The sequence below is a fragment of the Fistularia commersonii genome, chromosome 2, assembly GCF_037954325.1.
Source record: "Fistularia commersonii isolate RoL2024-O1a breed Wild chromosome 2, RoL_Fcom_v1.0, whole genome shotgun sequence".
NCBI lineage: Eukaryota > Metazoa > Chordata > Actinopteri > Syngnathiformes > Fistulariidae > Fistularia > Fistularia commersonii.
In genome coordinates, this window is record NC_141285.1 from 1,983,144 (window position 1) to 2,010,210 (window position 27,067).

The following is a 27,067-nucleotide window of genomic DNA, read 5'->3' on the forward strand; positions in this document are numbered from 1 at the left end:
GAATATTGAGATGGATCCCATTTGTGTGATTGTTTTGTGAGCATTGAGCATTTTCGCCTTCTGTTTGTTGTTAGATCGTCAAAATTAAACTCTTCACACTCACGAAACAGGCGTGTCACAAGTTAATATTCAGAAATCCCGAATGAATAAAAAAAAAATCAACCAGTCATCCAAAAATGAGTTAAATTTAAAATAAATTCCAGTGTGCTTTTGTCATCAAGGTTGGAAAATATATTCATTTGATTGGGATGTAAAAGTATCTTCAAGTCTACTAGTCTGTATTTGTTGTCATTGCATTATTATGTATTATTAGTTGTCTACTGTTTTGTTTAGTGCATATTAACACAGGAGAAAATAAACGTCTGTAAATCAATCACTTCACTTCCTGGGTCTTGGCAAAAAAAAGCATTACAATGAGCACTGTAGATACAATAAAGCTTATTTTCTAAAATGCAAAATAATGCATGGTACATATTCTTACTCTGTACACCCACACATATATGTGTGTGAGTATATATATATATATATATATATATATATATGCATATAGTTATAATACAAGGTAAAAAGATACATTTTCTAATTTTTTTCATGTAAATAGGAAAGATAAGTAATAATATTTTATTTGTACATAAGTATATTGTGCAATAACTGCAATATTTCACTTCATAACAGCTACATGTACAATATTTTTTCATACTCTTGTGCACTCCTTATCTTTCACTTGTTACTGGAGACTTTAAGACACTTTATAGTCTTCACTTGTTACTTTTACTTAAGACACTTTATAGTTTATTGGATTTCATATTTCCCCCTTTTTTGTTTTTTTACTGTTTATACAATTTTCTTCTATTATTTATTATTGTTATGTTTTTTCTTGTAATTCTGGCACAACAATTTCCTTTTCGGGATAAATAATATAATAAATAATATATATTTATTATTATATACTTAAAAAGCTAAGTGGACCAAGGTGCACTCCTGGTACGGGGATTCATCCAAAAAAAGACCTCCTCGCCGTCGGAAGGACAAGGATTAAAACGACGAAGAGGAAATGACTTTTAATAACTTTTGAGTTTCTACATTTGTAACAGTAATGTGTGCAACAGTACTGTACGGTCGACCCCAAGTCGGCCGACTCAAGATAGTTTTCTCGGTATACATACATGACATAGTTCACAATCTACACTTTAAAGTACATGAAGATTACAGTACAAGTTTCAAAAGTGAGACGCAGTCTCTGATCAAGCCACTTAGTTACATCTTGCGATCTGTTGCCCAGTGTCTTTATAATACACACCTAGTGTTGAAGACATGAACTGCATTTCCGATGAGTGGGGGTGAGGTGAAGTGAGGTGGGGGGTGGGGTCCTTTAGAAAAAAAAAAAAAAAAAAAAAAGAAAACAAACAAACAAAAACAATTCATGCGGTTAAGTGGTTCAGGTCTAAAACAACACAGAGCTTCTGATGAACAGGAGGGTGCAGAGGGGGAACCTTCCAGACTGTGTGCAAGTCCGATTCTTCACATAGATTTAACTGCTACAGGAGTGTCTATTAACATTGCCTCACTGAGAAAAAAAAAAAAAAGCAGCTAAAAATATTCCGTCGGATGTTTTCTTTTTTTTTTTTTTTTTTTCCCCCAATGAAACAGCTTTAATCCGAATCCGTGCAACACCGTTGGTGGACGTAGATAGAAATACTTCCAGCGTCGAGCGCCGGCAGAGGAAGACAATGTAAGTCGCAATCACGTGAACAGCATCTTCACATCGTCCTGACCGCACCGGTTTGGTTTTTGTTTTCCTTTCTTTTTCTATCTAATTCACACACACACACACACACACACACACACAAAAAAAAAGCATTTGACACACGTGAAAGGAACAGATCCTCTGGTAGTAGATGAACTGTCCGCAAAGGCTTTCGTGAGGATTTAAGATAAAATTCTTGCCACATGTTCGACATTACGAGGCAAAATATGAGAGGATCTCTGTGGGGCGGCGAAAAATCATGTCTTGATGTAACTTTGGAGGCGGATTCATGAATGCAGGCTAATATTCCTTCTACAAAAGATGTTCTTTGCAATCTTTATGATCCTAAATTGACTTAAAATAAATGGTTGAATCCTGGATGTGAGTAATTTTGCTCCTTCGGAATGCCCGATTTGCTCTCGAGATGTTTGCCCAATATCTCCGAAGGCATTCTGGTTTGGAATCGCTGATCGGACAATTTGTATTTCAACTGATTTTTTTTTTTTTTTTTAATAATAGATTCACATGAGCCCCACCTGAGTTGCAGACCGTCACAACTGCATAAGTTCAAAAAGCGAAGAGAGCTGTATTTCTGGTTGTTAAAATGATGTCTGAAGAGGCCGTGTGGTCCGACTGCGCGTCAAACATACGACTTACGAAAGCCGTAAAATAAACTGAACTGGACTTCTGGAATCTAGAAACGCATTTTTTGAAAATATACTGCTCCGGTGAAAGATATAAAAACACCAGATGCGAGATGTCACACTGCGGTCGTGTGTCCTCCTTCATGCGTGCACGTGAAACCTTCTGTTTTAGGAAAAGAATACCTTATCTAGAAAAGTAAGGATCTGGTCAGAATGAAATAATGTTCTTCCATCTCGCTGGACTTTGAGGCGAACTAGATTGATGTCATTCATGCGGGTGCGTCACTGGTTTCAGTGCAAGGCTTCCAAAGAGGTCAAAGTTCATGAGCGAGCGAGGAGGGTTCTGTGACTTGGGGGTCAAACTAAACAAAAAAAAAAAACCAAACCTGTAACTTCGAGAGGAGTTCTGTTGTGTTTTGCCAGAATTTACTGAATTTAGCGGCGTTTACGAATGGGGAAGTGTGTGTGTGTGTGTGTGTGAACGTGCATTTTAGGACTACCTTTTTTTTTAAGAGAAACCGCCGAAAAGTGAAATTACCCTGTCAGAAGTGGAAGTCTCTTCCCTCCCTCCCCCTCGTTTTTATTTTTAATTTTAGCCGGTACGAAAAGCGTCAGCAGTTGAGGTCATTTCAATTTAACACCTTAAAAAAAAAAAAAAAAGACCTTTTCTCATTAACTGATCTATTTTTTCTTTTTTTTTTTTTTTGTAACCAAGGCACGTGCACTGACAATCCTGGTTCTCCTGCTGTGCAAAGACGATTAAAAAAAATAAGCTTGTGAATCACGCGTCTCGCTTCCTTTACGACTGCTAAAAATGATCCGCTGCTTTAAGAAGTACTGAGCCATATTTTATCGCGGGGGGGGGATTCAGAGTATAAAATATCTGTGGCTGTTCACGTGACATTCAATCCTTCTTCGTGCTCCGGACCCTGACAAAACCCAGATCCCCGTTTGGAATAATTCAGCTCGGTCAAGTCCGTTGTATTTAGCGATATCGGGATGGGTGGTTATTTCAACGCCAGAAATCAGATCCAGAATCAAAACCGCCATCGGCCTGAAAACCAGCCATTCGGGGACAAATGTAATTTAGCGGTAGTGTTTTTGTTGACGTGTGAACACCGGCGATCGGAAAAGGTGATCGCAGCGAGGTAAAACCTTTTTTTTTTAAAATTGATGGGAAAAGCGTCATTCCTATTTTATTACGTTACACATTTTAAAGAATTGATTCGACGGTGGTGTGTTCCTGTTGGCGAAGCCTCAAACGACCCGCCCCGACTCCCCACCTCCGGTACCGAACCCCCCGGGTCGACGCCGCTGGTTTGTGGATGAGGGGGAAAAAAAAAACGACGCGACCCTGTGGATGTTGTGCAAAAAAAAAAAAAAAAAAAAAAAAAAAAAACAATTCTCGTGGGCTCAGGGTTTTCTTCAGTCTATAACACTACTGTCCGATCCAACACCCGAGGGTTTGCGGCGGAGGTGAAGGGGGGCGTCGGAGAACACTGGCGAAGCATACAGAGATATGGGGCGGCGGGGCAGCAGGGCGCCAACAGTCCGACTTCCGAGGCGGAAAGGAAACGGCGAGGAGTCCTACTTCTTGCATCGGAGCCGTTTGGACTGTCGCGGGAGGTCTGAGCTCTTTCTGTTGCGTTTGAGCGACGAGCTCCCCTCGCCTTCCGACTCCCTCGGCGGGGACGCCGCGTCGCCGCCGCCGCCCGCCAACACGGCGGCCGCCACGCCGCTCGGGGACACGGCGGCGCCGCCCGACGTGGAAGGGGCCGCCGCCGCGCCGGGCCGGGGGCCCCCGAGGGCGGCGGCGCTGCTGTCCATCAGTTCGCGGAGCTTGTGCTCCAGCTCGGCCAGGCGGGCGTTTTGCTCGCCGATCACCTGCGTCTGTTCCAGCAGCTTCTGCTCCTGGTCCTGCAGCTGCTTCTGCTGCTCCAGCTGCTTGACACGGATTTCCTGCATCTCCCGCCGCAGCACCGCCATGGACGCCCCGTTCACCTTCACCTGCTGCTGCACCTTGGTCATCTCCGAACGCGACGGCGTGTTCTTGGCCAGCAGCGACATGGTGGTCAGGGAGGTAGAAGGTCCTGCCACTGATGGAAGCGGACACAAGAGACATTTTTATTTATTTCCTTTAATTTCCAACGGCCTCTTTCCCTTCGGGTCACGCGGCCGAGTGTTTACCGGGGGCGGAGCCGATCAGGCGGCCCGACAGGTCGGCGCCGGGCAGCTTCTTCTTCAGGATGGGCACGATTTTCTCGTCAAAGTACTCCATGGCCATGGAGGAGATGTCCCTCAGCTCCTGCAGGACCTCGTGCGCTCGCTGGGGGGCCCGGGTGGAGTTCACGTAGCGCAGCACGCGGTAGATCTCGTCTATGACCTGACCACACGTGCACAAAACACAGGAAGATCAGGAAACACCGAAAGGAACTGTGTTTGTAATTTCTGCTGGGCACGACCGTCGACTGCGGCGACTTTCTGTACAAAAATACGAGCTGGCGAGCGAAAATGGGCGATGTTGTACCGACGCGAACTTCTAGAGCTGATAAGATAAACTTTATTTATCCCCAGAGGGGAAATTCTGTTGTCACAGCAGCGTAACAGTGATAATGTCAAAAAATAAATATGAATATAAATATGAGAGACAGAAGATAGCAAGACATCCAGGAATAAATAGACAGCAGGGAGGAGAACAACAACATAGGGATAATAATGGACAGCATAAAGGAAAAGTAAGGGTGAAAAATACACGACCGGAATTAATGAAAATATAAATAGTGACCCGCGGCTCTTTCATCTTTACACTGCGGCTCCGAGTGGCTTGGGAAAATAAATTATAAATATGTAATTGAGGTGTATTTCATTTGTGTTAATTCATTTTAGTTCTAAGTTGGAAGATTATTGTGATCTTGAAATATTAAATAAAATTACATTTATTATTTTTCGCCGCTCAAAATAACGTCACACTGGCGGAAGCCGGTATACCCGCCAGCCGGTAAAGTTCCGGTTTGCAGATGCTGAGCGCAGAAGTTCAGGAGAAGAAGTCCCATAAACCGGGTAAAATAAATATTTATGAAGATATTTTGCAAATATTTATTTTTTATTGTTTACTGACACGGTGATTTTTTTCCCGATTTATTTTTAAAATTCAGGTCAAGGCTCCGCTACACGCTCTGAAAGCCCAAAATGAGTTCATTACATAGATAAAATTTAATTTTCTTCGTAATACTTTGTGAATTTCAGAAGCAACACACTACACACTTGTTTATACAAAGTGTAAAGGTAATAAAAAGCAATATACACAGCGGTACCTTTATTTTAGACGTCAACAAGTAATTGCGGCTCCCAGTGTTTTCTTTTCCGGGGAAACCGAGCCCGAATGGCTCTTTGGGTGTTACGGGTTGCCGACCCCTGGTTTAGAACCATCTAGAACATTGGTTCTTAACCTTGTTGGAGGTGCTGAACCCCACCGGTTTCACATGCGCATTCACCGAATCCTTCTTTTTTGGATCCAGGATCGAGAACACAGCCGAGAACAGGCAAATCACGCGACGTACCATCACGACAGTCACAAGTTGACGACCGTGCGCCCCAAAATCCCTGCAGCACATATAGGCCGACCTATGTAGCGTGATCTCCTGCAGCCGGTGACGGCCGTCACCAATTATATAAGTCGGGTGTGTGTTTCGACCTCCGCCGAACCCCCGGGACCGACTCACCGAATCCAGGATAAGAACCACCGGGCTAGAAGAAAAAAAAAAACTCATCAGATCTCAGTCTGGTTTTCAGTAGATTTTCGCTGAGGTCGGACTTGTTTAACCGACTGTACGCATCGAAGGCTTGCGAGAAGTGACCGCATCCGCGCCAGCCACAGTTTTGAGGGTAAACGAACCAGGGCGACGCAACGATTTGGGTTGTAAACAAATGTGGACGCCGAACACCTCGCCGTCTCTGCGTGGGCGAGTCAACTTAGCGCAGTCCATTTCCTCCTTTGTCGTTATTTCATATTCCTGCTAATTCCCGTGGTTTTCTGGTGCTACTTCCTGTTCCACATCTACTTTTTTCGTTGGCAACACGCGTCTCCGACCTTGAAGCGATTCCAACGGCGGGTTTTTGGTCCGAGTCAATTGGTATCAATCGGTCGAGCTTTAAAAGAAAATATCACAAACGGCACTTTGAGCTTTAACGGACGAAGTAATTGCATCACGTTGTGTTACGGGAATTAAACTGCAAAAAAACAAAGACAGATGAAAACGTGAAATCGACGTTTGTTTGCATCTTCAGAAGGCTCTCTTTAGTAGGACATATTCGAGTGGCTCGGGTTTTCTTTCTCTTCCAGCTGAGTCATCGTGCCTTCATGCAAATTACTGTTATGCGTTGTGTACAGTTTAATAACAGTGAAGAAATATTAAGACTCTGGAAGTCAAATGATAAACTTCAATTTGACACTTGGCTAACTGAGCTCACTGGCATGTTGCATATGGAGAGAGTTTGATAGAGCATGATGGTCTTAATCAGTCTTATAGTCATAATAAATAATAATTCTAAATAATATAAATAAAAAATGAATAATAATAATAATAAAAAAGTCAGAATAAATTCATTGGAAGGCATTTATGCTCAATGCGCCGCCGATCCTGTCCAGCTATAACATTCTTACATTCCATCTCCGAGCGTTAGCGGTTGTTTTTAGCACCAGTAAGATGTTATGCGCTGTAATTCATTATATTCTTTTAATAAACCCTTTATTGGTGTTATCATAAATATTTGATAATATAATATTAATAATATTAAGAATTACATTATTAGATAAAATTAGAACATGCTTATTTTTGCTGCACTAGAATAAAATGTAATTGCACATCCACAGCAGGTGGCAGTAGCGCTCTGGTCGTCAGAGTGCGCGGAGTGTTAGCGCTATAGTGTAGCTTGTTTTTTGCAAACGCAGCACAGAGCAGGAAATATGACGTGCAATGAACAAATCCTTAAGAGACACCGTGGAAAAATATTTAACAGGGATGATAGGAAAGTCAGTGAGAGACGGACATAATGAAAGAAAGCCAAGTCACCCGAAAGCTGATGCGAGGAAATACGACAAAGCCTACGTAGCGCCGCAGCCGTACATTCTGACTTCATTTTGATAAAAAAAAAATTAGCACTGATTGTTTTGTTAAATTTTGATTTGCGTTTTATATCGTGTGCTCCTGAGTTAAGGTTGCTGATTAATTTGAATTTATTATCTATAGATTTGATCGCATTTGATTTTTCGGAATCAAATGGTTGATCGAAAAATTGTTTAAATAAGGACCGAATTATCTTAAATTTCAGGCCAATTGATGCACTTTAAATCTTTTCTGTTAGAACCTAAAAGCCAATGTTAGCATGGTTATTATTTGTTGCAAGTTGCTCCACCTTTCTTCCGTTTTCTTCTTCCTTGGGAGAGGCGTATCAGAAAATAACTGAGAAGCACCACTTTACACAGAAAGTGTAGACGTTGTTAAAAGAATAAACGGCTAAGAACTGCCTCTGCAGTGCGGTGAGGCTCCAAAAATTGATTTATCACCACTAAAATGACTATATAATTTCCTTCTGTAATGGAAAATCCTCAATCCAATAGATGCTTGGGGCCAATGCAGTCACTGAATCCTACTCAGGAAAGAGACTATCTGCTCTGGGAAGATCTCTTCCTCAGCCTTGGATGACAGTTCACGTTGCTTGCATTTTCCATTGTCGCATTAATTGATTGATTAGACATCTTTTCTTCCAATAATTTCCGCTCTTCAGTCAAACAGAAGACGATCGGACGACAAGGACACGTCCAAACAAGTGATGGCCGCTAAGATGAGCTGTATGTTTCGGAGCGCTGAGGTCTCCTCGCCTCTCCGGTGGGAGAAACTAAGAGCTAGAAGCCGAAGACGGCGTTTTTAGGTGATATCGGTGGTGGTATCAACTTCCGAAATTGCGAGCTTCCATTTTTGGTCATGTTTGCCATCTGAGTGGGGGGAGAGAAAAAGGAAAATATCCTTTCTCTGCCACCAAACTGAGGAAATTGGTTTGGAAAGCTCCCGTGACTTCAACTGATGCTGTTTGTTGTTTGTTTTTGTTTTTTTTTTTTTATCTCACTCTCACAGCGCAGCGATTCATGACTAATTCGCTGAATCAAAACATTTGCGTAGAGTTCTTTTTCACGCTCCTAAAAAAAAAAAAAAAAAAAAAAAAGATCATTTTGTCCATCTGCAGAATCAGTTGTATCCTGACAAATGGTAGTGATATCACAATAATAAATTATGTTGGGTTAAGTTTTTGATAAAAATCGGGGGTCTTTAACGGACAACTCGCTGAGCCGCTGTCGGCCCCCGTGATAGCGATGCCGCAATAAAATCAAACAGAGGACCCAAAAAATATAGATATCGGGAAGTTTGTAGTAGCTCGAGGTGAGGCGGGCAGCGACTGGACCAAAGGTAAGTAGTGCCGTATTTTCACGACTATAAGGCGCACATAAAAGTCTTAGATTTTCTTCAAAATGTGTGGTGCGCCCTATAGTGCAGTGGCCCTGTGTGTGTTGTTGTTGTAAGGCGGACGTAGTAGAAAACACCATGAGAACGTTAAAGGGGGAAGTGTGGGTGTTGATTGTATATAAAAGAACGGGTATGTGCAGAACATTGTTGTTTTAACAACCCTGAAAACATCGCCGACAAACACATCCAGCCCGGCCACATCGCTAACGTGGACGAGGAGCCGCTCACTTTCGACATCCCGGTGAGTCACTGTGCAGAAGAAGGGGACCAGCACGGTAGCGAGACGCACAACAGGGTACTAAAAGTCTTCTTGGAGACCACGGTTTCACTAAGAGCGGAAGGCAGTGAATGGATTCTAGATGCTTGGGCTAACGTGTCCGCCGGCACTGTTGTTGGAGCTTTCGCAAAAGCCGGCATCGTTTCCGAGGAAAGCGACTCTGACAGTGAAGAAAGTGAAGCTGGCATGTTTGACGGAGATTTAGCGCGGCTGTTCAAATCAGAAACAGAGGATGAGGACTTCCATGGGTTCGATTGATGACAACTACGGGTAAAAAAAAATGTGAATACCAAACTCAGTTTTGCTCCCACTCTATTTTCAAATACGCACACTTGTATGCTTGTGTGTGTGTGTTGTTGTTGTAAGGCGGACGTAGTAGAGGACACCATGAGAACGTTAAAGGGGGAAGTGTGGGCGGGGATTGTATATAAAACCTGCGCCTTATAATCAGGCGCGCCTTATGTGTGAGTTAAATACAATAATGGCACACATAACTGAGACTGCGCCTTTTAGTGCGGTGCGCCTTATGGTCGTGTTAATACTGTAAGTTGTCCGAAAAGCATCGGCCCAGGAGTGAAACCAAAGTGCTGAAGAGGAGAGACTCATCGGTGAGTTGGCTGACGCAGGACTGACCTTTCCGGGGATGAAGCAGCAGAGGTTGGAATCCACGTATTTCATGAAGGTCATGTTCAGCAGAGAGAGGCGAGTCTCCACGGCAGCCAGGATGTCAGCGTGACGGGCCAGCGAGTGGTTTCTTCTCTCCGACTCTCGTCTGAGAAATAACGGCCAGGCGAAAGGGCAAACAGAAGAGGCGCAAATTTCTCAACAGCTTTTAACGGATTAAATTGGCGGTGGAGGTTTGCTGAGTGAACCTGACAGACGTTTTCAAGGGGAACCCCGACTTACGGGCGCATCAACTTATGGATTTTTCCGATTTATCGCTTATTGTTATGTTTGTACTGTTAATACATATGTTATATGTTTGTACTTTTTAAGACCTTAAAACACTTGATAGCCTTGACTTTGACACTTTATATTTGATTGTATTTCTTATTCTCCCTCCTTCCTACTATTATCTATTATTATTATGTTTGGCTTGAAACTCTGGCACAACAATTTCCTTTGGGATAAGAAAGTTGTTCTTATCTTATCTTATTGATACAAGCTGAGATCTGAGTTGTGAGCGAGCGATATGAGCGTTTGACACCGATGTAGCCGCGGTCGTGCGTGAAGCGGCGTTTAAAAACATCTGTACGGGAGGCCCTGTCATCGGTGTGCGTGTTGTCGACTTGTCCGTGAAGCGAGGACTGATGTTCATTTCGTCGCTTAAAATAAGTAACGATAAAATGTAGCATCGTGGCTAAGCTAAATTTAGCGATAAATTGTTGAGTGTTTAGCGAGATGGTTGAGTGATAGTGAAGAAAAGGAAAAACTCCCCCAACCTCTTCTTCCTCCTCCGACGCTGTTGTCTGTTCTTCAAGGGAAAGACACCTAATAAAACAAGCTTATTTCTACCCTTTTTATGCACCACTATATCTATATGTTGTTTGTTTGTTTGTTTAGAAGTTTATTAGGACAGTGTACAAATACATTAAGCACAGAGGCAGAGATGTTTGTACCAGATTATAGCTCACAGCTAATTTCCATCTGTAGTCCTGGACAATACAACTATAAAACTGTATAAAATAGGCAATATATATAAAAGATACAGATAGGCAATAAAATAACTATACAATATATAAACAGGCAATAAAATATGTATTTTGCAAGTTGAAAGTGCGATTGTTGTCATATTGTTGTGATATTGTTACTTTGGTCATCTGGGGGCCATCAGATGTTACCCAGAAGGGATAACATATCAGTTGTTTTTTAATAAAATACATTTTTTATTTGAAAACACGTCACAAAAGCGGGGTGGGGCTGGAAGGCTGGAAAAAATTAATAGCATTTAAATTCATTTTTATGTGGAAATTGAATTGAACCGATTGGACTCGTAATTCGAGGATCAACAGAACCTCGCGCGGAGCTGAGATTAACCGCTTCTAGATCCAACGGCCGTAAAATCCGAGGACGGTGAACACTAACACACACGGAGATGAGGTGTTTGCGAGTGTGTTATTGCGCCGGCGGTCCTGACCTGGGCAGCTGGGCTTTGACCTGCCTCTGACACAGGCTGTGGTAACGCTCCACCTTCAGGAAGCCCTGGTTCAGGACGCGCTGGCAGATCATGTCCATGCGTTTGCACACCTGGAGACGACACAGGAAGGGGGGGGGTGACGTGTCACAACATGCTTTTGGTAAACGGGGGTGGTTGTCATGGCAATGCTGTGCACACTGACCCTTAAGCGATGATCTATGACAGGGGTGGGCAATTATTTTGGCTGGCGGGTCACATTTCTTGTTTAATTTTATGCGCGGGCCAACTGGGTATCATGTCAATTCAACAAAATGAAAATTGCAATTGAAATATTTCAATTTTTTTTGGCATTTTATTTCAACTTTAAAATCATTCACGATCATATAAATGTACTGACATTATTTTGTATGAAATCGTCCATATAAAATTAAACTAAAGGAAAAAAATATGAAGTTTCTAAATTCAATTTTGATTGAAAATACCTATTAATAAAAAAAGTTATATTAAAAAAGCGTGCTGGACGTGGCCCGCCGGCCGTAAAATGCCCAGGTCTGGTTTATACAGATATTAGAAAGCGTGTAGAGAAATAACAGGATCACGAAAACAGGAAGTTATACATCGCGATCGGGTTCATAGGAGGTGAACGCGGTCCCTCCCACGGATTTCATATCCGGTTCATGAGGTACACAAATGAAACACACGGGTGGTTGCATCTCCACCGTATAGTCAAAGAGACCTGCAGGAGCAAGGGGGGGGGGTTTGTCGGTTTCACAAGTAATTCACAAATGACATCGCGATCTTCCTCCGGAGGCAGAGCAATCGTCTTTGGAACTGAACATTCCTGGTTGGATTTCCAGCTCCTCCCAGTGTGTCGAAGTGTTGTTGAGCAAGACAACGAACCCGCTCCCGATGGACGGCGGCGGCCTACTGCTCGTGGTTCATCCATGATGGCTTTGTTGCAAAAGTCGAAATTAAAATGCATCCGTCACTATGGAGAATCCTTCAGGTGGATGCCGCGATCACATAAAAAAAAAAAAATATGAGAAAATGATTCAATTAATTCCAATAACGTGAGATCTGACCTCTCACCAGCATAGCATTTCCTGTGCTGTGCCTCTGTCACACTTGTTCCTCAGCAGCATCATTTACCTGTTTATTAAAAGGTTCTCTCTTCACAAGAATGTGTGTGTGTTTACCCACACTATATTCTGCTACACAACCCGGGCACTGAAACTAAACATCTGTTCCGCTAGATCGGTGTGTTCAACCGAGGCAGCCGGACTCCCATCTTCTCGCGTCGAACCCTGTATTCAAATATGATGGCGTGATGCGGTTCTGCCCCATTAGGTAAATAATTAGGGAAAGGACACGCTTGGGTACGACAGCTTCCTCTAAGATAAGGGAGAAAGAAGCCATCATGAGCGATAAATAAATACAGTAGTGACCTTGAAGACTGTGGTGAAGTTCAAATCCCAGAGGCACCGAGCACGTAGCCTCCATCCCTCCCTCCCAGAAACTGTCACGCAAGATGGATGAATTTGTAATTCGGCAAACACGGGCGCACAGTCGCCTGCATCGTGACTCAGACGCGCGCAAAAAAAAAAATGTAAACCCGAGGGAGGGTGTAAATAAATAAATAAGACGCCAGTCGACTGGATCGGTATCACTTCATGAATCCCCGAGGGAGCGGAGTTTTCTTCGTTGCTTGGTACAGTGAGGAAATAAAATAAGGTAAAAACAGAGTCAAACAGAGCGTACTAGTGAGTTTCAACAGGTATTCGTAATTCAATCCATAAACAGCGTTGTTGATGTTGTTGTATGTTGTTTTCAGCGTCTGACATTGTTTGGGGAACCGAGATGCCGCCGTGGAAGAATAAAAATGTTCCTCGAGGCGACGATTAAGCCTGAAGTCTGACGACTGAGACAAAGCACCTCTATGGATTAGGAATTTCAAACCCTGAAGGGTCCGGGAGAACTAAATTTGAACGTCTGTTGTTATTCAAACTGACCCGGACGGCTGCTGGTATTCTTTTATATAAACGTCGGGAAATTAATGGGTTAAATTTGGGATTTTTTTTTTTTTAGAAAGTGATAGACGAGCAATGACGTTAAACAGAGATTCAGTAGCTCACATATTCTGGAATGGAATAAAATCCTAATTATATGGAGATTCTTGCTAGTTTTTATTACGCAGTTTCCATTTCCCTCTCAGTGCATCGATGTTAAAATCTCATCACGTCACGGTCGGACTTTATTCAAGCAACCAGTCATTGAGCGCGGACGGGGAGTTCGTAGTCGCAGTGACCAATGTGATACAAGAGGTGTGTTCATCCAGAATAACAGGGGCAAAAAAGGGAACTGTCAAAACAACTATCAAGACAAGTCGGTTGGTCAGAACCAAAGAGCTGGCTAGCTTGGAACACCAGAGGGAAGTCTGGGCCGCCCTCCTTAGCCTGTAGCCATCCATTATGCGTATCTTTGATGAGCAAACTGCACAAAAACTGCAAAAACATCATGCATTTCTAAGAAATAATGTGCTTTTAAGTACTATTACATTATCCGCTCCATTTATTGTATTTTCAAATGTTTTTTTTTTAACCAGCCAATTAACTCCTTACATCATTGGCTTTATTGCTTTTAAAAAGGCCAAATCATTATGTTACTCGCAGGTGTTACGTTATTTGATGTGTACATTATCGCCTGTTGCATCCAATTTAGAAGTGCCGAAGCGCATCTTTTTTTCTTCTCACTATCAGCCGGACCTCTCATCTATGCTGGAAATGCCAAATTCATCAAAATTCAAATGACAGTAATTTCTGGAAGATAGAGCGCCCCTGAATATAAGCCGCGCCGGCTAAAAAGAACGAAATAAATATGTGTACATATACAGGCCGCACTCGTCTGTAAGCTGCAGGTTGTAACAGGAGATATTTACACTGAACCATTTGTTAGCTGTTAGCCAATCGCTAACTTTGTCTTCTTCCTGTGCACTAAAACAATTAAAGTCATCTTGTCGGAATTGAACAGCCTCAACATTTCCCGGTCATTTCATCAGTCCGATGTGACGAGGCTAAATGTTTTGGTTGGATGAAGCTTGTTAGCCCGCAAATAATATCCATAAATTAGCCGCGTCGTTGTTTAAGCCGCAGTGTTCACAGCGTGTGAAAACAGTAGCGGGTTATAGTCCGGAAAATATTAAACGGCAGATACTCCAGAAGAGTATTAAAACAATCTCTGAAGCCCTTCCGACGAAGCAGTCACACGGAATCGCATCAGACTTTTAATAATAAAGGCCAACTTGAATACGTTTTCTCTGGTAACCATTGGCGAACGCTGTTTTCCCCATGAGAATCCGCGAGCCATCACATCATACTGGCGGCGGCAGGAACAGCCCAAACCTGTCTCGGTCAGCCGCCGTAAAAGCCAGGTTGGAAATCTCAAACCGGTTACGAGCCGTCTGCTCATATCCCCCCCCCCCCCCCCGAGCTCATCTCCTCTCCTTATCAGTGACGCCATGTTTTTTTTTGCCTCCTGCATACCAAAGTGATGACGTCATGTACCTGCAGAGCAGCGAGCGTCCGGTGAGCGGACGACACCTGGCACACCTGCGTCACAACGCGCCCTGTTGTTTCTGCGGCGTTTACTCTCGGATAGAAACCGGAAAGTACCACGGGTGTCGGGCTGAGAAGCAAAATGCATCACGACGCGTTTATTAGTGACGTTTATCCAGGGGCCTGGATCTGCCACTGTGGGTGGCTACAACTTAGGAGCTTTTGGCTCATAAATCCGTTGATGGGAAATTTAAGTACTATTTAACAATCGGAAATACTTTAATAAAAGCAAAAGTCACCTTTGAAGGCGTATACTTTGGAACGGTACACGGTTCGATAGTTTAATTGGTTTCATTGCTCCTTATCAGTTAATTTTTAGATTCCTTTCCACAATTTCTTTCCTTTTACCGACTTCAACTCACAGTGCTGTTATTTTTCAGAATCGGTTTGCAATTTTTCGATCCATTCCGGGGCCGCCTGAGGTGACGCAACGGCCACCGTGAGGTTTTAACAATTCCTGCATCTGCTTTCAGTGTCGTTTCAGTCCAACCAAGACCACCGATTACAAGAATGTGTATTTCTGCTTAAACCGGGCAGTTCACTTTTGTGTAGAAACCTATAATATCACTAAGACTTTTAAAAAAACGTATTTAGATGAGAATATTGTCTTAGAGCTCTATCAGTAAAAAGTAAACAACAGGGGTAAAAAAAAAAAACCTTTCCCTCATCATGAAATAACCCAAAGTCCATGCAACACCATAAAATGTTAAAAAATTACAACAGAGCTACAAAAAGACAGACTTTTCAGTGAGACATCATCCACATTTTCTGCTGCGGCTGGAAAAAAAAACACAAAAAAGCAGACATGTAAAGCTGGATAAAAAAGTAAAAATGTATGACACTCGTGTTGCATTAGCCATTTTAATAGCAAACTCTGCTGGTGGATTTGACAAGCAGTGATCACAGCAGCTGCAAAAAGGAATTGTCAGATTTCCGACAGTCCTTAAACGGCGCGCCGCCCACGTGCACTTCCGACAGCAAACAACCAGATCGAACATGAAAGTTTGCACTATTACGTAAACATCACACGTTCACAGGGAAACCCCTTGTGGCTGGAGCCAAAAGGAAATCTGGGGATTTTATTTTCAATTTTTCAAGAACTATACTTACTGCTTTATGTAAAAAAAAAAAAAAAAAATTATAATAATAATCTGAAACTGAGGAACATTTTTGAACTGAAAATATTCTATAGATTTCAGTAGCTTTCTGGATGAAATGCATTCAATAAATTGTGAAGTTTCACTTTAAATTAAAAAGGTGAGATTAAAAAAGGCGAATGGCTCACATTTGTCAAAGCAGAAATTGAAGGTCTTTACCTTGTCGCTGCTCCTTTCAGGGGGCAAAACAGTGAATCATCTGCCTCCTCGTCGCCTTCTTCTCTGCATCCTCATCTGTCACCCCGACTAACTTCATGTCCTCTTTCACTCCATTTATAAATCTCCTCTGCAGCCTTCCTGTCTGGCAGTTCCAGCCTTGGCATCCTTCTGCCAGTTTATGCAGTACGTATCTGAAGAGATGGTATCTGTACGTCCTCTTGACGTATCTGAACCGTCTCAGGAAGGAGTCTGATGGAATCAGCCCGATGAGAACCTTCACATCTTCAACTCTGCTCCGTGTCTTTTCCTCAACGTCACGGTCGGCAAAGCAAACATCGGCGCTGGTCACACAACCGTTTTGTACACTCCCTGCAACCTCACCGTTCCACTTCGATCTCTCCAAACCTGATAATGAAGGTGCTGTGCTCCATTTTAATCTTCTTTTTTTCATTTTGGCCTCTCCCTTCAGGGGTCTCCACGGCGAATCAACCTCCTGCATGTAACCCTGTTCTCTGTATCCTCCTCTCCCACACCAGCTAACTTCATATCCTCTTTCGCAGCATCTATTAATCTTCTCTTTCGTCTTCCTCTCGACCTCCTGCCTGGCACTTCCAACCCCGGCATCCTACGTTTTAATTAGAAGCCCAAACTGAACGAGTCGGCTTTTCTACAAACCCCGGGAGGAATATTTTCAGCGGATTCTGCTTTTACTAATACGGCCGATTTCTGAGAAAATTTAAGGACTTTAAGGTCAAATTGCAACTGAAGATAAAATGCACCAGGAACCCCAAAGCTAGCAGGGACTGATGTCTTAGAGCTGAATGTGAACCACGTGGGTAGATAAAGGTCTTCCTCCAGTCCAGGGTTGAGAGCCACATCAGCATCATGGTTCCCCTCAAAGAGTAACAGTATTAATGTAACTCCATGTAAATAAATGTAACATAAAATACATGTTTCTAACTCTGAATTTATTACTCATTAAAATCCAAAATGTTACATATGCATTTGCGTAGATGTAAAAAAAAAAAAATTGTTTACGAGTTGCTCTGTTCCAAAGCTAGCTTTCACTGGTGCAGTGTTTTTGATGAACACATTCTGCTGCCATCATAGTTTGTCTTTTTGGTTCTTAGACAACTTGTTGTTGTTCTAGAAAGGCTGTTTTTCTGGAACACCGTGTTTGGTGTCAAAATGCCGACGTAGATCGTACTCTTTGACAAGCGACACTGCCTCACAACACAAAAATAAATACCGCTTTTTCTCCTTGAAGCACAAACATGTATTGGCCTTTCTTGAAACAGCCTTCTATCTGCATCAACTTTTCTCTTCCTGGACATTTAGGGATCACTTGTATTTCCAAATTCAGCTTGTTGATGTGGATAAACTGCGATCTAATGGCTGGATGCCATCACTTGGCAGGTAACATGATCGGCATGAGTTTTGAGAAATGTATTTTATGGTCAATGCACGCGTTAGGCTTACTTATTTTAAGACCTTTTAAGACGTTCTCACGGGCCACATAATAAGATGTGGCGAGCCACATTCGGCCCGCGGGCCTTGAGTTTGACACATGCTATAAGGTGAAATGAATTGAGGAAGCCTTGAGGTCAGAGGTGACCCCCTCCCCCACTGATCCAGGTGGAAGTTACCCCACTCCATGTGCGTGTGACAAAGAGGGATGCATCCCATCACGCACACTCCTCTATATCTCAGCATTTCACGTCAGACGGGACAGTGGGGACCGCGGGGAACCTGCCTGATGACTTCACCTCCATCAGTATTCACCTCCATCAACCTCCTCCGCGCAGCTCAGTTTCCTGCTCATTAGACCCCGGCGCAGTGAGCGTGCGTGTGTGCGTGTGCGTGTCAGGAGAGAGAGAGAGAGAGAGAGAGAGAGAGAGAGAGAGAGAGAGAGAGAGAGCACGGATATCTGGACACGGATCTCATGGACACAGCCACTAGCATGCATGTTAGCTTTAGCTCCGTCCACTTTCCGGACGATTGTTTTGTTGTCTTACCGAGCGCAGCAGGCTGATCTCGTCGTACGACAGGAAGTTGAGGATGGTCTCGATCGCAACGATAGGGAGGCCAAGCAGCGGGTTATTCTGGTGTGGCTGGTCCGGCGGAGGGGTGGACTGTCTGGGTGACACTGCGTCTGAATCCAAGGACCCAACACATCCATCAACTCTCTCTACCACGGCCGCCATCTTGGTTTACCGAGGAGGAGGCGGAAGTGACGTAAACTCGGGAGGATGGCATCTATTTCCCCTCCGGTCATGTGGGGGCAGGAAACACGCAAGGGTTAATATTTATATTCTGAATTATTATTTTTATATTATTAGAAATATTTCCATACGAAATTTTTGGGGTAAAAAGTTATTAAGGTGGATGGAACTACCCCAAGTGTTGTAATAGTAAGTTTGGAGGACAGGGGGGTGCGTGATTGAAAATAAAAATAAATAAGAATTATGGATGAAATAAAGTTGTTGCATTTTATTAACTTACAAACCTAATCTTGAAAATGTCTAAAATATCCATATTTGTTTTCAAATTAAAATAGCGAAATTATGACACCTGGCGGACATGTGAGAAAGTACATGTGTAAGTTCTGGCACTGGAAAAAAAATCACCAAAAAGTACCAAATGGGATGTTTTTTTGGCAAAAACTAAAATGTAAACATTAAGTTCTACTTGAAACAATGAGTGGACCGACCTAAAAAATGAAGCCGACAAGGGTTAATAAGAATAATAAATCACCTGCACTAGTAAATCAGGTGTTACCCTGGGATTCTCAAGATGGCACTGACAGTGCTATGTTTGCAACTAGTGACGGAAATTTAAGTCCAGAAAACAGAGAGAGCAGAGATCAGCTCATTTTCATAAGCAGTCATTTCTACAACTCACACCCCCAGTTGTATTAAATGATGATGAAAACCATGCGTGGGTCTGTGGCCGTCCCACACTTAACCAGTGAAGGACTGTGAGTTCGTTGGCAGCGAAAAGGGCCCCTGTTAAAACAGAAACACCAAGCGGCATAAATATGAACTGAATGCACTGTTTGAGTAAGAGCGATATTTTCATGGACATAAGAATGACTAGCATCACTTAAATTGCACGTGCAAATAAAGATAATGCTTACTGTATAGTATATACTGTATAGCATTACTGGTTATAATAATGTTAATATACACGACTCAAAAAAATAAAGGGAACACTAAAATAACATCCTTAATGGGAATGAATGAAATATTCTTGTCCTTGACATTGTTGAATGTGCTGACAACAAAATCACACCAAAAATATCAATGGAAATCAAATATATGAACCCATGGAGGTTTGGATTTGGAGTCAGATGCAAAAATTTAAGTGTTAAAACACATGACAAGCTGATCCAATGTTGATGTAACGTCCTTAAAACAAGCCCAAATGAGACAGTGGACAGTTTGATTTCACAGAAAGGTGATTGACTTGGAGTTACATTGTGTTGTTCAAATGTTCCTTTATTTTTTTGAGCAGTGCAGAATTGATATTATTGATTATTGAACATATGTCCTGTTTCAAAATTCTTTTTATATGTTTTTACGATACTGAAGCAATACTTAATACGTACTGTAATTTAGTGTTGGTCAGATGTACAAATATGAGCGTCAGATTCATTCAATCAAACGACAAAACATGAATTTGACGATTCTTTATTGCTGGAGGGATCCAACAGGTCACACACACACGCGCACACACACACACACACACACACACACACTCACTCACTCACTCACACACTCACACACACTCACACACATCAGCTGCACTGAGGCGTCCGTCCAGAAGTCCTGTGTATGCAGGGCGGGGGGGCTCTTACATCAGACGCAGTTGTTATTGGACGAGGGATCCGGTAGTTCTTTAGCGTCTGTAACCAGAAGCGCATGTTTGGGTTTGAGTCTTATTTGTTTACTGAATCAGTGATGAATTGTGATATTGCCGTTACATTTAAAGGGCCTGATTTTTCAAAAAAGTTTCTTTATTGTTATCGTAAACATTTCTGTGACCCCCCTCGCCTTAAGAGTTTGAACCGAGCCTCTGTTTTTCGCCACCTCTTTCACTCCACGTCAGTGGAGTCCAGTTCATTGAGGAACCTCTGACACTTGGCCATGAGGATCTTGATGGCCTCTGTGACCAGGACCTCCGGAGGAAGGACGCCCGTCGATTCCACCATGACTGCGACCGAGAAGAAAAAAAAAAAGCAGACGGGGAAGTCAGTCGGTCGTTCTGTGGTCACGAAGCGACACCGTGGCCCTGCTCATCGTGTCAACGTTCTGCAAAGAAAAGTGAACGTACAGATGAAGTGGTCTCTCACTCTCCCGAGCTTCACCAGGTTCTTCAGGTCATCGTGGCGCAGGACTTCCCTGCTGCACGTGTCCAGCCGACTGTTTACCACCTTGGCCATCTTCTGCCCTGTAAACCCCCATTTATTTACTCATTTCTATGCTGTACACAGTGTATTCAACACATCATTCCAACATTTATTTTTCAAAATTCATGTGTTTTTTTTTGTGTGTGTGTGTTTTTTCCATTCATGACGTCCTTAAATTTACCCTGTCAAACTCACCCCATCACAGCTTTAGAAAGCGTAGCAATGTATCGAGCGGCTTGTTTGGCGATAAAGACGAAACGGTGACGTTCCTACCGTTGACATCTTCGACCTCTATGACGCCGCGGGAGAAACAGCCTTTTAGGCGTTCGGCCTTCTCCCCCTCCACCTCCTCCAACAGGCTGATCTCGGGCAGCAGCCGGTAACTGGCCGTAGCCACCGGAGAGAATTTAGCGTGGTCCTTCCCTGCTCGGGACAAGAGATGGAACACAGGAATGTCAGGCGGTTGGCTCAATGCAGGCTCTGCCACATACATATACAAATGCAATCAAAATGATTACTTACGTTAATATTCCAAGGTAGTGTTATTGCAGCATCCATTCAAACTGGCACCATAAGGGTGATGCTAACACTAGCCGCTAGCTCATTCTGTGAGCGTTACCCAGAGAATATTCGCTACATTAGCATCCTTACAACACTGATTAATGAAGGGTGCCATTGTCGACCCGGCTATTTGAGATGAGAGATGAGAACAACTTTATTAATCCCGAAGGAAATTGTTGTGCCAGAGTTTCAAGTAAAAAAACATAACAGTAATAGATAATAGTAGAAAGGAGGAAGAATAAGAAATACAATGAAATATGAATTGTCTTAACTGTTAGCAGTAACTACAAAGATTGATTTGTCACATAGTTTTGTTTTATTTTCTAAATCCACTCCACTCTGCGCTGACAAGAAGATGCAAAGCTTTTTTTTTTTTTTTGGAGAGAAAAAAATAAAAGTAACCATCTCACCGATGCCTTTGACGCAGTGCATGACAATGTCCAGCTCCTGCCCCGGACGCAGCTGAGCGATCAGGATGTCGTCGTGGACCGGTCCTATGCTGGAGTCGGCGAAGATGTCGGCCTGGTTCCCGATGGGGACCCACTTTATGTGGCGTGAGTAAACTGGGCAAAAAAAGGAAAAAAAAAAAACTTGTGTTTTAAATAAACAAAGGTGCTAAATCAATATCCAATGCACAAGAGCGGAAAGGGTTTCACGATGAGCTATTCAAGTTCTGTCATAAAGATTCATCACATTCACTGGAGGCAATTCTCTGATTAATACTTTGGCAAATAATTCCTCAAGAATCTCATATGCGACGATGTGCTTTCAATACATTTTGCGAATGCAAATGCCATTTATTTTCCAAATTCTGGAGATGAAGTTAGAGTGAAATGGTGTAAATATGGACAGAGGAGGATGCTGACGTTGGAGCTGCCAAGCTTTACCTACCCATGTGGTTCACATACAGCTCTAAGGGGTCAGAGGAGTCCCTGCTGGCTTTGGGGTTCCTGGTGCATTTTATCTTCAGTTGCAGTTTGACTGTGTCGATCTCAGATCCGTCCTCCTCCGCAAACTCCTCGCCTGCAGCCGCAAACACAATATCTTCATCGTATCGAGTCTTCACGCGCTCCCATCAGGCTGGCAGCAAAAGAGGTCGTCTCAATCCAACAATCCGAATTGTTTTTTTTGTTGTTGTTTTTTTTTTTTTTTACAAAATTGGTAAAAAGTAAAATTAGCATAAGGTGACCTTGACTACATTAGATTCAATTTTATTATCATGACGCATGTACAAGTGCAGGGCAATGAAATCTAAAAGTCTCCTGAAAAAAGAAGGGAAAAAAAAAAAGCAAAATCCAAAGGTCAACAGCAAATGGAAGCGGAAATCCCATTATAATTATAGCTGTGATCATCTAAAGACCAAGAGGTCAGGCTGTTAAGTGCTGACCCAAATTTATTTATTCAAAATTCTCCTCCTTTTTCAAACTGAAAATGCTCAGCAGGAGGCGAATCAAACTTCACGCTCCCGAAGCTCCTTTGGATTCAAACGCAGAGGATTCAATTCTGACAATTGGGGAAACTGCTATTTTCGGACGATCCAACCTGGGTTCCTGTATTCAAAGAGCCGCGGGTCTGCCTTGATGGGGATCAGGCCCAATCTGTGAGCCAGGACTTCGTCTTGGACAATGGACGTGTTGTTGTAGATGAACACTTTCTCTATGGCCATGGTGGGAACCTGTAACCGCGGAAAAGAAAGGCGGACAGTTTTAGGGGGGAAAAACCAAAGGCATCGTCTTCCTTCCTTTTCATCCGTCGGGGTTGTCGGGAGAAAGCGCTGAGAAAGAACTCGCACCAACACCACCACCCTGCCCAAAAAGCAGGGGTGTCAAACTCAAGGGGGAGCATTAGCATCATGGTTGCCCTCAAATGGCCACATGTTATGGTTACAGCATAAATGTAACCAAATGTAAACGTAAAATAAATGTAACCACTCCCTAATGTTAAAACTCTGAATTTATGACTCTTTCTAATCCAAAATGTTACATATACCTGTGCATAGATGTAAAAAAAAAAAAAAAAAAAAAGATGTTTACTCGTTGCTGTGTTCCAAAGCTGCTGCAGTGTTTTTGGTGGACACATTCTGCTGCCATCGTCGTTTGGCTTTTAATTCTTGGCCAATTTGTTGTTTTTCTAGAAGGGTATCTTTGGCATACATGGTGTCATAATGCCGACGTAGATTGTACTCTTTGACAAGTGACACTGCCTCTTAACACAAAAAAAATACCGCTTTTTCTCCTGAAAGCACAAAATGTATTCATCTTTCTTGAAACAGCAACTTTTCTCTTCCTGGACATTTAGAGTTCATTTGCATTGCTCAATTCCACTTGTTGATGTGGATACACTGCGATCTAATGGCGAGATGCCGTCACTTTGTGGGTCACATGATCGTCGTGAATTGTGGGAACTGTAGTTTATAGTCAATGCACGCGTTTGACCTATTTATTTTAAGACAATCAGATCTTTAAAGATGTTCTCACAGGCCTCAAATTTGATGTGGCCTTGAGTTGCACAGCCCACTATCACATCCCTACGTATCCACTGTAAATATGTTAATCGTGTCCACCAACATTGTATACGATATATAAAACTACTTGCATATTAATTTAGAGGGTAATATTTTTTTTTACGACTGCACAATTTTGACCCTCTGTACGTGTGAAACATGAGCAGTGTTGACAATAAAGCGGACTTCTTCTCTTGTATAGTGTTTATCCTGTATATACAGTTAGATACCACACTGCGTTTCATCGCTTGGTATTTGTAAATGTGTCATGACGACAAAGTCGAGTCTAATCAGATCGTTTTGTGTTGGATGTGCGGGGCAAAGAGCGACCTCTGCGAGTAGGATCCTCCGGAAGGCGTTGGCGATGGCGGCGTCGATCCCCACCATGTCGAACTCCATGCAGCTCTCGTCCATTTGGACAATGTCGACCCGGAAGTTCTGAAACGTATGCAGTCAAACACTAATGCAGAATAACAAAACACTGTTTGTCCTGCCGGTTGGAAGGGCTTGATTTATGGGCTGGACAGGATTTGGTAAAATATCAACCCATGGTTTTTTTTAAGAGAAAATGGAAAAATGTTACACTTCAATGTTCAGTTCAAGTATGTAACAAAAAGGGAAAGAATGTATCAAATTCATTTAAATCAAAGATAATTTTACACTCAGATTTCTGCAGGTTTAGAAGCTTGCTGAACACTCTTAATACGCTGGAATACTAAAGCATGCTCAGAAAAACGGTCATATCCACTCTGGTTTATTTAAAACCTCAAACTTTCCAGATTTGAGTCATGACTTTGAGAAAACATCTTTACAAAAAAAAAAAAAAAAAAAAAAAAAGATTTTAAGTTTTTTTTTTGGGTAATTAAATCAGTTTCTATTTTTACACTTCTTTTTGTTTTATCCTAAAAGAGATACTCAGATGTAGTATGTATATGCAATAGTTGCGTTGTCTCCGGTGCAATGAATGTTTTACTGTACAACAACCCTGACTTATATACAAAATAACTACTTGTATTCATAAATATGTACTTGTAAAAACACATGTATATACACACATCACATACATTTTTTATATATTTTTACATACCTTTAACTTTTTTTTCCATCTTTACTGTTCTTTTTATTTTGTTATTATTTGTTTTTTGTTAAAATACAGTAAATGGTCCCCCACCCATATAGTGCTTTGATTCCAAGAACAATATTACACTTTATTCATTTATTTTTTTAACATCTCAAGTCAGTCCCCTTGGACTCGGCTCAAGTATGACACCCAAATAAAGGAAATAATCTGCTAATCAATAAATCAATCCATCAATCGGTCAAGTACCTTTTGAAACTTCTCCATGCTCCATCTGTCATCATAGCCGGGGTAGTTCCCGGGGTAGTCTGTCGTATGAACCTGAAAGAAATCAAAAATTGATTACCCATGAATGAATAAGTCAGTAAAATAAACCAGGAATAGTTAATATTATGATTCTACGGCTGATTTAACTTTAAAAAAATCTTTATTTGGGTCAACGTACAACCAACATATAAACAATCAAAACATTGACACGAGGTGCAGTTTTTAAGCGCATTCCTGGGACATTTGTTTGCCTAAACAGAGTAAAACATCGATTTTATAACAGCGGTGAACAAGAGACCTTTTTGAGTCATTTTTCTAACATTTTTTGAACGTTTAGCAAGGCATACTAACAATTCGTCTCCCAATATGAAAAGTGGCAAGCGCTTTAAAATATATAATACTCGGGAGATTCGGGTGAAACGGTGAAGCTACGGAGGGTGGAGCAACAGGAAGTTTTTATATGTTGGACATTTCCATGAAATACTTACATTTCTCACACCAAATTCCCCCAAAATTACTTTATTTCGAATTTCCTCCACGTTCCTCCTGGCGGCCGCCATTGTGATTCTTCTTCGTTGTCCTTTAAAAGCGGGCGACCAACTGGCAAGAAGTCGCTACAGCGCCACCTATCGGTCGGAGGGCGAAATAACCATAATAATCCAGAGCTACTCATTAGCACAATGGAAGCTAACGGCTATTTGTATAATGTATTCCCCCGCATTTGTTTTGTTTTAGTTACATTCTTTAACCACTTTGTCATTTTTATTGTTTTTATATTTATTGTGTATTACATTAATGTCATGTTCAACAAGTGCAAGTGAGAAATACAAATAAGATAAGATGTATTTTATTTACATTTTTTCACCACTTTGTCACTTTTATTGTTTTTATTTTTATCATGAATCCACATTAATACCATGTTCAACAAGTGGAATTGAGAAATACCAATAAGATAAGATAAGATAAGATAAGACTAATTTTATTTACATTTTTTCACCACTTTGTCACTTTTAATGTTTTTATTTTTATTGTGTATCAACATTAATGTCATGTTCAACAAGTGGAAATGAGAAATACAAATAAGATAAGATAAGGTTAATTTTATTTTCCATTTTTCCCCACTTTGTCACTTTTATTGTTTTTATTTTTCTTGTGAATCCACATTAATGCAATGTTCAACAAATGCAATTGAGAAATACAAATAAGATAAGATAAACTTTATTGATCCCCATAGGGGAAATTCCTTTGTCACAGCAGCATAACAGTTATAATGTAAAAAAAAAAAAAAGGAAAATAATTATGAATATGAATATAAATAGAAAGGCAGAAGACGGAAAATAGCAAGACATCCACGGATAAATAGACAGCAGATAAATAGAAAGCAGAAAACTGCATCAGCATCAGGGATAACAATGGGCATCATCGAGGAACAGTGAGGGTGAAAAAAACACAACCAGAACTAAACAACAATATAAATAGAGACAAAAATAACAGACATAAATAGCAATGAAAATAGAGTGACAGATATGAATAGCAATGAAAATGATCCCCAAATCTCCAGGAAGAGAAAAGTTGATGCGGATGGAAGGCCGTTTCAAGAATGATGGGAATACATGTTTGTCCTTCAAGGAGAAAAGGCGGGATGTTTTTTGTGTTATGGAGGCAGCAAAGAGTACAATCTACATTGACAAAGCTAGCTGTGTAACAGAGCAACTTGTAAACATTATTGTTTTTGCATCTATGCAAATGCATATGTAGGGAGCAGTTACATTTATTTTACATGAGGTTACATTTACACTGTTACCACTACATGTGGCCCTTTGAGGGCCACCGTGATGCTGATGTGCTCTCCAGTGAAATTCAGTTTGATACCTCTGGTCTAAATCCTGCTCCCAAACTTCCAGCCTTGCTTCCTTTCCAGCTGGTCTCCTGGCTACAGTATCTCCAACTTTCCCCTCGACGTCACATCAACCAACTCTCCAGGTTTTCCTGCCATC

General features: G+C 41.8%; 2 protein-coding genes across 4 annotated transcripts; both read right to left on the reverse strand.

The window, feature by feature from the left end:
• Nucleotides 1-1,046: 1,046 nt before the first annotated feature.
• Nucleotides 1,047-18,457, reverse strand: fbxo28 (F-box protein 28). 2 transcript variants are annotated; one of them, XM_086164128.1, is made up of 5 exons: nt 18,269-18,457; nt 11,327-11,436; nt 9,823-9,961; nt 4,579-4,774; nt 1,047-4,487 (listed from the first exon to the last, which is right to left on the reverse strand). In XM_086164128.1, exons 1-5 carry the CDS (start codon nt 18,455-18,457, stop codon nt 3,979-3,981), a joined length of 1,143 nt encoding a protein of 380 aa, XP_086020254.1. In that variant the 3' UTR covers nt 1,047-3,978. The 2 variants fall into 2 exon arrangements, with proteins under 2 accessions (XP_086020254.1, XP_086020261.1); XM_086164135.1 differs by lacking the exon at nt 18,269-18,457 and adding an exon at nt 16,254-16,869.
• A 1,469-nt stretch (nt 18,458-19,926) lies between these two features.
• polr1c (RNA polymerase I and III subunit C) lies at nt 19,927-25,657 on the reverse strand. Of its 2 annotated transcripts, none has more exons than XM_086164146.1 (10): nt 25,559-25,657; nt 25,053-25,124; nt 24,056-24,163; nt 22,765-22,897; nt 22,114-22,245; nt 21,633-21,785; nt 20,935-21,084; nt 20,586-20,702; nt 20,342-20,465; nt 19,927-20,157 (listed from the first exon to the last, which is right to left on the reverse strand). In XM_086164146.1, exons 1-9 carry the CDS (start codon nt 25,628-25,630, stop codon nt 20,347-20,349), a joined length of 1,056 nt encoding a protein of 351 aa, XP_086020272.1. In that variant the 5' UTR covers nt 25,631-25,657; the 3' UTR covers nt 19,927-20,157; nt 20,342-20,346. The 2 variants fall into 2 exon arrangements, with proteins under 2 accessions (XP_086020272.1, XP_086020280.1); XM_086164154.1 differs by having other exon boundaries at nt 19,930-20,157; nt 20,306-20,465.
• Between the last annotated feature and the right edge of the window lie 1,410 nt (nt 25,658-27,067).

What these genes read in the sequence shown, in the direction of transcription:
- fbxo28 (XM_086164128.1), bottom strand. Translation starts at nt 18,457, where the DNA reads ATGGCGGCCGTGGTAGAGAGAGTTGATGGATGTGTTGGGTCCTTGGAT. An exon ending in AGATCAGCCTGCTGCGCTCG is followed by an intron (nt 11,437 to 18,268) that starts GTAAGACAACAA and finishes TGTCGTCTCCAG; the next exon opens with GTGTGCAAACGCATGGACAT. An exon ending in CCTGATCGGCTCCGCCCCCG is followed by an intron (nt 4,488 to 4,578) that starts GTAAACACTCGG and finishes CGCTTCCATCAG; the next exon opens with TGGCAGGACCTTCTACCTCC.
- polr1c (XM_086164146.1), bottom strand. Translation starts at nt 25,630, where the DNA reads ATGGCGGCCGCCAGGAGGAACGTGGAGGAAATTCGAAATAAAGTAATT. An exon ending in GGGAATTTGGTGTGAGAAAT is followed by an intron (nt 25,125 to 25,558) that starts GTAAGTATTTCA and finishes GATTTCTTTCAG; the next exon opens with GTTCATACGACAGACTACCC. An exon ending in GCATGGAGAAGTTTCAAAAG is followed by an intron (nt 24,164 to 25,052) that starts GTACTTGACCGA and finishes CATACGTTTCAG; the next exon opens with AACTTCCGGGTCGACATTGT.